General features: G+C 43.5%; 1 protein-coding gene across 1 annotated transcript; it reads right to left on the minus strand.

Moving 5' to 3' along the window:
* Positions 1-2836: 2836 nt before the first annotated feature.
* Positions 2837-11236, minus strand: LOC105531249 (sperm protein associated with the nucleus on the X chromosome N4). The gene is made up of 2 exons (XM_011969135.1): positions 11068-11236; positions 2837-3104 (listed from the first exon to the last, which is right to left on the minus strand). The coding sequence occupies exons 1-2, from the start codon at positions 11143-11145 to the stop codon at positions 2883-2885; spliced, it is 300 nt and encodes a 99-aa protein (XP_011824525.1). The 5' UTR covers positions 11146-11236; the 3' UTR covers positions 2837-2882.
* Positions 11237-11813: the final 577 nt, after the last annotated feature.

The following is an 11813-nucleotide window of genomic DNA, read 5'->3' on the forward strand; positions in this document are numbered from 1 at the left end:
TGTAAAATTATCATTGACTATATTAATTTTGGAATGTTTATTAAGTACTCAGATGAATGCATAAACTAGTGAGCTTGGGCTTCAGGGAGAGATTTAGGGTGAAGATATAATTTTGGTTGTCATATGCATATAGATGTCATTTAAAGCAATAAAGGATAAAAGCGCAGAAGGGTAAAAGGGTATGTCTAAGGACTGAACTCTGGAGCACCCTAGCATTGAAAGATCTTAGAGATAAAGTCTGACTTCAATATTCCCCAAATCGAGGTACAGATTCAATGTACGCCCAATCAAGATCCCACCTGCATTTTTTGCAAATATTGACAAGCTTATCTTAAAACCCATGTACATTTAAAGGGCCTAGAACAGCCAAACCAATATTGTAAAAGAAAAGCAAAGTTGAATGACTCTCCCCTTCCTATTTCAAAACTTACCACAAAGCCATAGCATTCAAGAAAGCATACTGCTTAGATACTTTTAAACGTACTAATTGATAGAATAAAATTTAGAGAACAGGAATAAACTGATAAAGCTATGGTCAATTGAACATAGAAAAGGATGTCACAGTAATTCAATGAATTATATTTTCAACAAATGATGCTTGGACAACTGGACATCCACATACAAATAAATGAATATAAATGCCAGAGTGTACTTGGGAATTATGGAAGTTCTATCTAGAACAGAAAAATGTTTATCAATGATTGGTGAACCAAAGGGAAAGAGATATAATAGGGCTTCTCATACTCCCTGATTCAGAGTGAGGATCTATGAGATTTTTCTATAGAAATCAAGGGCCATGTCCATATTATGTTAGGCTTTTTCCAAGATGGACACCTGTAGTGACAACAGATTTTGGAAGAGAAATTTTGGACGTTAGAATATGCCTAGGTCCTGAAGACAAAGTTAGAAAAGAGCCAGAAGAAAGATTTTCATTATCCCTTCTTTTGGTTACCATCCATCTGCTCTTTAACATCCTTCCTCCACTTAAAAAAAAAGATCTTGGCATTTTCCAGAACATGGATGGACCAGGAGGACATCACACTTAGTTAAATAATCCAGACAGAAAGAAAAAGATTATATGACCTCATATGTAGACTATATAAATAAGGGGTTCAATAGATAGAGGTAGAGAATGAAACATTGGGGATTGGAGAAGAAATGGGGAGATGTAAGTCAAAGGATACAAAAGATCAGATATGTAGGATGAACAAGTATAGTGATCTAATGTACAGGGAGACTAAAGCTAATGAATTATATCACTAACTTTTTTTTAAATAAGTAGAGTTTAGCTGCTATTGTCACACACTTAAAAATGTGAGAAGAGAGATATGCTAATCATTTTTACCACTGTAACCATTTAACTTTATATATATATATATGTATACATCCCATAATAACATGTTGTAAACCTGAAATATACCAAATAAAATTTCTTTAAAACATTAAAAATCCATCACATTTCTATATACTAACATTGAACATGTGGAAATCAAAATTAAACACATGACACTATTTACAGTCACTCAAAAGAAAATGTCATACTAAGGTAGAAATTAAACAAAACATGGACCAGAAGGTGGGTACAAATATTAAAAATCCAAATATCTTTCTTAAATTTATATAATATAAAAATATATCCGACAAGGGAGGAACAGATTAGACATACATAGATGCATCTTAAATATAGGCCTGAGTGAAACATTAAATATTGACAATGGATATATACATTAAAAACAAATGTCCACAAACAATAAAGTATATTGACAATCATACAAAGAAAAGGATATACATCAAATGCATTACAATGATTGCCAATGAAGACAAGAGGAATAAAACTGGGCCATGGAAATAAAGGAGAGTGAATGAGTGAATAAACAGGAGAGGGTCTTGAGCCGTAAACTCAAGGAATGCAACTCAGCCCTCTACATTGATGCCAAAACCACTCTATTGTATTTCCACCAATAAAAACGATATTTTATTTTAGGGGAAGAATTTCTTTTCTTTTTTTTTTTTTTTTTTTTTTGAGACAGAGTCTTGCTCTGTCACCCAGGCTGGAGTGCAGTGGTGCGATCTCGGCTCACTGCAAGCTCTGCCTCTAGGGGAAGAATTCTTAATCACTGACATTCTCTAGAAATGCTGGTGTATGGAAATGGTAATAAAAATACCAGCTTTTACTTGAATTCTTGTATTGAAATTCTCTGTAGACAATGCTTCTGTTTGTTGCCTACAGTAGACACAGGCCACTCCCAGTGCCCCACACTTGGTAGGTGACTGCTCCACCTAGAGTTTCTTATCAAGTGCCCTAGTATTGGGACCTAGTATTGGGACCATGTCCTCCAAACACCATTATTTTATTGTGTATGGCATGCTCTCTTACTTTCTGTAGGGTGAGGTTCTTGGTCCTTTTGAGGACCTTCAGCTGCTCACAGCATTGGGTGAGTTATAAAACACACCACTCTGAGGTATGTGGCCTGAAGGTGGTGATTTTGATGTCTTCATTTTGGAAAGAGTGTCACTGTCACCTACATACAATACAGATCTTTTTATGTGCTCTTCTAAATATGCACATGCTCCAAGGAACACCAAATCCTTTTCTTCCTCCCCTGTGAGATAAAATTTTCAGAAGAAAATCTGTCTCCAGGAATCAGTCTCCCCTGGCCAGTCCTTATTTACAATGTCTGCCTAACCTGTGGATCTGTCTGCCAGTGCTACAGGATCTCATATCCCTCTGTTCTCAAATGCCTATCTTTTCCCTTCCCTTCCTCCCCACCATTAGAAAAAAAGGCAGAGGTATACACAGTCATCAGCTCCTCAAACTGATTTTATTGTAATCATTGCCATCAGTGGCAATGATTTGTCCAATTTGGTTTCTCTATGTTGGACTAATTCTCCCCACCCTCCTGTGGAGATCCTGCAGATATGTTTAGGTCTCCTTTCTCTTTGATTGGATCAGTGGAGTTCTCGGTGGGCTCTTTATTCTCCAGTTGATTTGAATTTCTTTTCTTATTCTTCCTGTAGTAAAACACTAATGTTGGATATTTTGCTTTTACTGTCTCTTTCAAACTCTGTTCAGGGGCTGAGGCTCTGTCCAGATGCTTCTTCTTCTGGTTTAAAAAAAAAAAAACAGGGAGAGGCCAGAAAGGCATTATTTTGGGTGAAGAGGGTAGAGAATAGATAGCAAGGGGGGTTTTATAAGAAGGAATGCAGGTTGAGGAAGGGGCTTGTGTCTGAGAAGAACAAGGTGGAATCATAGGGTAGGGATCTATGGGGAAGAAGAGGAGCATGGGTAGGGTCATCTGTGTTACTCCAAACTGCACGATTTTGTAAGCTCCCTGCTATTTCACAGACCTTGGTCAAAGTGAAACATTCTGTAGGGGTTCAGGCTGTGAGAAACATCCTGCCTAACCACTTGACTACAAGATGGACAAAGACCCAACTAAGAAACATTCCTATCATATCTTGCTGGGCAAAGGTCCAAGAAATACCACAATGACATCCCACAGGAAAAAGGGTCAAACCACCTGGTCATAAGAATATCTTAATATCCTGCCAGGCAGCATCCCATACTGCCCAGCTCCCTCCCACCCATACCTGTAAGTACCCCAGCCTGTAAGTGGTAGTGGGCTGTGGCATTAAGCTGGTCCCCCACTTCTGCAGCTGTCAGCAATATACCTGTGTAGGTGTTTTAGTGGTCCCCTCTTTGTGTGTCTTTCTTTAACCCTTGCCTTCCTTTCAAAACCTAACATTTTGGTGCCAAAACCTGGGATGGGGATTGAGTTCTACCAGGTAAATCTTCTTTTGCATACTGGAAAGCAGCAAGCAGCAAAAACTAGACTTGAGCCTGTTTCCATATCCTGAGTGGACTACCTGTTTCCAGCCCAGTTCTCCTTATTGTCTCATCATCTCCAGTCCTGGGCTGACCTCTAGGTCCTGATCAAACTCACCGTCCTCTTTGCTTCCTTCCCCTTTCTGGGTGGCTCCAGGAAGGATCACCCCCATTGCTAGACCTTACATCCAACACCAGTCTCCAGTTAGTGTGTGAGTCTCCCTTTTCCTCCTTTCCAGATTTTCCTCTATTTCTGCTGGTTCTCCAGAAAATCCTAGCACTGGATTGGAGGTCTCCCTGGTCACCAGGTGACCACAGCCTGCCTTCTCAGGGAATGCCTTCAGAATGCTTGCCATTCCAGCTGCTCTGGCCACCAGGGGACTGTGAAGAGCTGCCACAGCTCTTCGGTACATCCCAGCTCTCCTACATCCATTCTCCTGGGAGGAATTGGGTACTCACTTTTCTCCAGGGTATTCACTCCCCTTCTGGGTACTTGCTCTTTTCTGGGATATTAACTCCCTTCTGAGGTACTCGCTTCCCTTTGGGGTATTCACTACCCTCTGCAGATACTCATTCCCTTCAGATAACAAAACTTTCAACTTCCAAATTGAATATAATCTAAAAAACTTTCTCTAATGCAATGGTAAAGGATCGAAAGCACTTTGCTTATCTTTGTTCCTGGGTTGCTCTCTCTCTCTGCCAATCTTGTTCACCTTTTCAAATCCTCTTCCTCAACTAAAAACCCGCAAAAATGCCTCCTCCTCAGGACAAGCCTTTCTCCTCTAATTTCAACCTGGTAAACAAAACCCCTCTCTAGGTCCCCCTCTCAACACCATTTCCTCCTTCTCCTTTGCCTCTGGCTCCTCCACCTTCTTCCTATTGCCCTCCATCTGCCCTTCGTTCTTCACCACAAACCAGGTCTCACACCCACCCCCCTAGTGCTGACAAGCAGTCACACACCCAAAGGCCTTCCAAAACCCTTCCCCTGCAGGAGATTGTGAGGGACAAAGGCATAATCTGAGATCATGTTCCCATCTCTCTAGCCAACTTCTCCCATATCAAAAAGAGACTTGGCTCCTTTTCCAAAGATCCCACCTCTTTCCACAAGGAATTTTTTTATGCCACCCAATCTTATGACCTTACCTGGAAAGAAATATATTTAATACTCTCCTCCACCCTCTCCCCAGAAGACAGGGAATGCATCTGGATGGCTGAATACACTTTGATGGCTGTCCAAGCCAATGCAAACACCCTCCACCAACAAGATGCTGCCCATAACCCAATAGGGACCCTAGCTGTCCCAAGGACTTACCCCAATTGGAATTATCAGGCAATTTCTGTGGACAGACAGAAACAAGGCCATATGATATCATGCCTTGTAGCTGGCATAAATAAAGCTGCCCATGCTCTTTTCCTCTCCTGCCTTTCAAAGGCCATAAGTAAATATACCACCTAAAGCCCTAATACCAATAAGGGCAAAATCCACCTTCATTTACACTTTATCTCCCAGTCAGCCCCCAACATCCAAAAGAAACTTAAAAAACTAGAGGATGGCCCTCAAACCTCCCAAAGACATGTAATTGAAGTGGCATTTGAGGTCTTTAATAATAGAGAGGAAGAACTGAAAACCCCAAAATCCAAAAAGGACCAGACTAAATACCAAATGTTGGCAGCTGCCATTCAACAGGTTTCCCAACGCATACAGAAGTCCTCAATCTTGCAACAGTCATTGCTAGGAGTCTGTTATAAGTACAACCAACAGGGACACTGGGCAAAAGCCTGCCCTAATCCCAGGACACCCAGGAAACATTGCCCCATCTGTGTTATCAAGGAACACTGAAAGTCATACTGTGCTCAGCAAAACTTTTCATCCCGCTTCATAACCTCTAACTGAAGACTGACAGGGCCTGGAGCCGACCCGCCACCTCCCCTCTCCCCACCCCACACCACCACCACCACCTCAGAACCCAGGATAACACTTTCAGTCTCTAGTAAGCCCGTGTCTTTCCTATTGGATACAGTGGATAGTTATTCAGTTTTACCAGAATATTCTGGACCTCTCCTCAGTTCCTCTATCTCTATTGTGAGAGGCAATGAAATCCCCTCTAGGCACAAACAGACTGGTCCTTTATTATACAATCTATGCAACACCCCCCTTCACCCACACCTTCCTGGTTATCCTTCAGTGTCCTATCCCTATCTTGGGGTGGGAAATGTTAAGTAAATTCCAGAACTCCATGCAATGTGGCTCCTACAATTCTACTCCTTTTATTTTACTCTGCCACCCAAATGCTTCCCTCTCCTCCCCCTCATCTTCATTATCCACCCTGTTACCTACTGTTAATTCTAAAGTTTGGAACGTTTCTAAACCCACAATAGCCACACACAACATCCCAGGTAAAATAACCCTTCAAACTCCTCCACTTTCCTTCATCAGTCTCAATATCCCCTTAACCCAGCTGGCCTCAGGGCCCTCAAACCTATTATCTGTAAAGTTTAACAAGCTCAAATTCTCAAGTGTGTCAACTTTCGCTACAACCATCCCTATCCTGGTTGTCCAAAAGACAGATGGGTCTTACCTCTTGGTCCAGGATCTTGGAGTTGTTAACCAGGTGATGGTACCAATTCATTAGGCGGTCCCCAACCCATATACTTTACTCTCCCATATTGCCCCATCCACCATGCACTTCTCTGAATTTGATCTAAAAGATGCCTTTTTCACTATTCCCTTAAATCTGGCTTCCCCAAATTTTTTTGCTTTCATGTAGTCAAATCCTAATACTCACACGTTCACCCAACTAACATGGACCATACTCCCACAGGGGTTCCAGGATAGCACCCACCTATTCAGACAGGCCCTCACCAAGGACCTAGCTGAACTTTCCCTTCCTTTTGGCACCCTCCTCCAATATGTCAATGACCTCCTTCTCTGTAGTCCCTCCCTTAACCTGTCAATACAACACACCACTAAGGTTTTAAACTTCCTCCATAATTGAGAATATCGGGTCTCACTCACAAAAGCTCAGGTAGCCCAAACCCAGGTTCCTTACCTTCAGTTTCTCCTAACCTCTAATTCTTGGGCCATCCCAACCCAACAAAATGAGCTAATTCAGGATATGCCCCTTCCCCACGCCAAAAAGGACCTCTTCTCCTTCTTGAGCCTTGTGGGATACTTCCAGCTGTGCATTCCCAACTTTGACTTGCTGGCCAAGCTGCTTTACACGGCCTCACATGGGCCCATCCTAAAACGCCTGAACCCAGCTTGCCCCATCAGCTCCCACTTAAAAAATAAATAAATAAATAAATAAATAAATAATGCCCTTTAAAGGCCCCGTCACTAGGACTGCCCAATCCCACCATCCTGTACTTTGTATGTACATTCTGCCCAAGGCCTTGCTCTTGAACTACTCTGTCAAACATACAGCGATGCCCCAGAAGCCATTGCACACCTCTCAAAACAATTGGACTCTGTCATCCAAGGCTGGTCACTCTGACTAAAAATCTTGGATATGGCCACCTTGCTGGCCTTAGAGGCACAGAAACTCCCTCTCAACCAACACATTACTGTTGCATCTTCTCATAACCTACAGGACGTCATAAACCATCAATCCCTTCTATCCCTCCCATCATCCCGCTTACAGCAGGTACATGCCTTACTCATAGCTAACCCTGTAATCACCTTCAAGAGATATAAAACTCTCAACTCAGCCACCCTCCTCCTTGTTAATAACTCTAACTCTAAGCTCTCTCACTCCTGCCTGGACCTCTTAAACTCCCTCTCCTCCCGCTTCCAACATATTTCAAAAGCTCCTTTGAGGGGAACACCTACATGGTTCATTAATGGAAGCTCTTTAAGGGAGCCATGTCCGGCAGCTGTCCAAGTCATCATTGCCAAAAATGAACTCCTAGAATCCAATGCTCTCCCACTCCATACTACCTTTCAACAAGCAAAGCTAGTAGCCCTAACCCGGGATCTCACCCTAGCAAATAGAAGGAGAGTTAACAGTGAAACCAATTCCAAATATGTGTGGCACATCCTACACTCTCACACCTTAATCTGGCAGGGAAGGGGTTTTCTAACTACAAAAGGAACCCCCATGAGAAATAGGAAACTTGCACACAAGCTGCTGGAGGTGGCTAAACTACCACCGAAGGCCACCATTATCCACTGAAAGGGACACCAAAAAGCTACTGATGCCATAACAAAGGGAAACTTCTGAACACATTCAGCAACCTGGCAGGCAGCCCTTAAAATTTCATTATTGCCCATTTTTCCCAGCATACAACTTGTATATACCCAGGAGGAATAAACCCCACTTGCCCAGGCTGGCGCCATTCAGGAAAAAATGGTTCTACCTCAATGATAAAAGTGTCTTGCCCAAGTGTTAAAAACCTTCTGTACTTTTATATGTGCACAACCATTTCCATGCTTGTTACTGCCCCTACTCCGGCTTTTAAAAACTTCTATACATTCTTCCACCATGGCTGCCCATCTGAAAGATATTACTAAGGCATCTTCCCTTTGCACTTAAGCTTCCCCTCAGGAAGCTATCAAATCATCTCCTTTCTCATACACCAGGCCTGAGGACACTCACCAGGACAGGACTAACAAATCAGCTTCACCCACGTGTCTCCCAACAAATGATTCCTATACCTTCTGATAATAGTAGATACATTCTTTGGATGGATAAAAGCTTTTCCTACAACCACCGAAAAGGCACATACCATCACTTCTGTTCTCCTCACTCATATTATCCACAGGTTTAAACTCTCCTCTTGAATTCAGTCAGACAATGGGCCAACATTTGTTTCACAGGTTAACAAACAGCTGGCAAAGGCTCTAAACATTAAGTGGGCCTTCCATATTCCTTACCTCCCCTAATCTTCAGGTAATTTAAAAAAAGAAAAAACCCCCTAGAGGTTAAAATGGCCCAGGCTTCACTTCTCCTATTGGTCCTCATGCATTTATGAGCCATTTCCCCAAAGCCCCTCAGCCTAAGTCCTATTCCCCCCAGCCCAAAAGTTCATCCTCAGAACGCTCCTCCCTGTCCTACAACCAGTGGACTGGGTCTGAGTCGCAGACTCCCCCTCCTCCCCTCTCCAACCTAAGTGGACGGATCCTCACCAGGTTATCCTAACTACTCCCACAGTGGCAAAGCTAACATCCTTTCCACACTGAATGCACCATTCCAAACTAAAAAGAGCACCAGATCTACATCTAGAAATTTCCTCACCCCCAAATTATTCTCTCTCCCTCACAGGACAAACCTCACTGCACTTAACAAGAATTTCAGAAGTTGCCAACCCAGAACACCTTAGTGCATAACAATCTCTGTCTCCAATTTCCAATATTTTACCTCCAACTTTATTTTAGATCTTTCCTGGTTTCCCTTCCCCATGTCCCTGGATAGTCCTGCCAATTTCTCACACGAATGCAGGAGGTAAGACTGCAGGGCACCTTCCAAAATTTCACTCCTACTCAAATCTCCTTTTTCTCCTTTTGCCCTCTTTGTCTGTGGAATATTCTAAGTCCCCACCCCAAACCTCTAACAGTTGAGCCCCCTTCATCAGCCTCATACGTTGCTTCTTAAATCAGTCACACTCCCATCTTTCTTCCAACAGTTCAATTCATTTGTCCACACAAATCCAGCAGTTCACAGCCCTTCCTTTCAAACTGTCCACATAAACCTGGTCCAAAATAAACCTGCATCTCACCTACTCAGCCAACCCATTCCCCAAACCTGTTTATATCTTGCTCAGCTAAACACCTTTTCCCCCAATCCATCAAATCCACCCACACAGTCACACACAGGGCTGTCACCCTCCTTCGCCTCATAGCCTCCTAACTAAACATGATACAAATCGGATTCCATACAACACCTCTTACCAAACCCTCCCCTCTCTGACGGTGCCACTCTCCATGTATTCAACTCAAGGGTGCTCCCTGGAAAAAATCCACAAACATTTCCCTCAACTGCAACCTGTATCCTTCTGCCCTATCAGGACCGCAATGACTATTAGTTACAAAAACCCACTTATCTCTCTCTCTCCAAAAGCAACCTTCACCTCCTCCCCCACCACCATTTCCTATCAGGCCCTCAGAGGGGCTACCCTTGCTGGCAGCTATTCAACTTGGAAAAACATAAAAGTTAAAACAAAGGGTTTGTGCACAATTCAATACCCACCTTCTCATGGCTTGCCACCATAACCTATAACTTTTGTCTGTCCACCCCCAGTGTCTTCTTCCTTTATGGCACAAACTCTTATCTCTGCCTACTGGCCAATTGGTCAGGAGCATGTACCCTGGTGTTTCAGTGTAAACATTAACATTTCGCCTAACAAGCAGACCATCCAGGTTCCTTTAGTAGCTTCTGTCTCATCTTCCTCCACACACACTAAGCAGGCTCTACATCTCATTCTAGTGTTAGCAGAACTAAACATCTCTGCTGCACTCAGCACTGGGATAGCAGGTGGCCCCTTTCTTAGGTCCCCTAATCTTTCTCCTCCTAATACTGCAATTGGCCCATGTATACTTATCCTCATATCCCGCTTTATCCCCCGAAGGCTAAACTCCCCTGTCCAGGCAGCCACCCAGCAACACATGGATACCATCCTTCTCCTCTGCCAAGTCCAGTACCAGTGCCTCCAGGAAAACAACTCTGAAGTCCAACACCCACTGCTTCAAAACCCAAACCCTGATTACAGCTCCCCTATTCAGCAGGAGGCAGCCAGATACTCAACAACGCCCCTCTTCCTTTTATACGAAAGTAGAAGGCAAGAATATTAGTTTAAACTGCACTATTTTGTAAGCTCCCCTCTAGTTTGCAGACCTTGGTCAAAGTGAAACATTCCACGGGGGTTCTGGCCTTGAGAAAAATCCCACCTAACCGCCTGACCACAAGGTAGATAAAAGCCCAACTAAAGAAACATCCCTATCATATCTTGTTGGGCCTAAAGGTCCAAGCAACACCATGGTGACATCCCACCGGAGAAAGGGCCAAACTGCCTGATCATAACAACATCTTGTCAATATTCTGCCAGGCAGGAAGCCATACTGCCCAAACCTCTCCCACCCATACCTGTAAGTACGCCAGCCTGTATGCAGCGGTGGGCTCTGGCATTAAGCTGCTCCCCCCATTTCTGCCGGTGTCTGCAGTATACCCGTGTTGCTCTTTGACCCGCCCCCTATCTGTGTGTCTTTCTTTCACCCTCGCCTTCCCTTGAAAACCTAACAATCTGACCTTGTCAACTTTTCTGTTGTTGGATTCACAGGGGCTTTTCATTTTATTCTCTTTGGTGCTTGAAGTTGGTTCTTCCATGATTATGGTTGGTTGGAGAATTTCTACACTAGACTCTTCTAGGGTACAGATTTCCACAGCTGTATTGAAGCTTTCCAGTGGGCTGTCCCAGAGCTTTTGCCCACCCTGTATATATACCCACCTGAGAGCAAAACAAAGCCACACCCTTGAGCTTTGTTTGATCATACAGGCAGCGTCCCAGCCAATGGCAGTCCTGGGGTGGCTTTGGCATCACAAAGCACCATTGCTGCCCACTCCCTGGGCTTGTGGGGGAGGTGAAAGTGGTATAGAGGAAACCAAATGCTGTTGTTGTTTCGGCATCCCCTGAAGGTGATGCATACCAAATGGATCTGCCGCCACTCCTCATTTCTCCATGTTTAATGTTCATGGTTCACATGGAAGCGAGAGGATGGTTCCTTCAAGCCCTTCCCCACAGCCATTCCTAGTAAGTGATTCATTCTTTTGTCTTCCAGCACCCACCATGCCCTAGTATTTTAGATGTCTCATCTCAAATCCCTCCAAGCTAGTGTGGCTACATTTAGTTATTGGTGGAGATGTGAATTATCCCACTTCCCTCCTACAGTTCCTTCATATTCACCTTGAAGACCATTAACTTTCAGGTTTCTGCCAGGCAAATTTCAATCCATGTTCTTTTTTCCAATGTCCATGTGGTCCTCTTAAGTTTTCTA

Source organism: Mandrillus leucophaeus, unplaced genomic scaffold (assembly GCF_000951045.1).
Source record: "Mandrillus leucophaeus isolate KB7577 unplaced genomic scaffold, Mleu.le_1.0 Scaffold875, whole genome shotgun sequence".
Lineage (NCBI taxonomy): Eukaryota > Metazoa > Chordata > Mammalia > Primates > Cercopithecidae > Mandrillus > Mandrillus leucophaeus.

Excerpts from the sequence above, each read along its gene's own strand:
- LOC105531249 (XM_011969135.1), bottom strand. The coding sequence starts at position 11,145 with ATGGAAGAACCAACTTCAAGCACCAAAGAGAATAAAATGAAAAGCCCC. Across the intron at positions 3,105-11,067 it reads ACAACAGAAAAGTTGACAAG|AAGAAGAAGCATCTGGACAG; the intron begins GTCAGATTGTTA and ends TTTTTAAACCAG.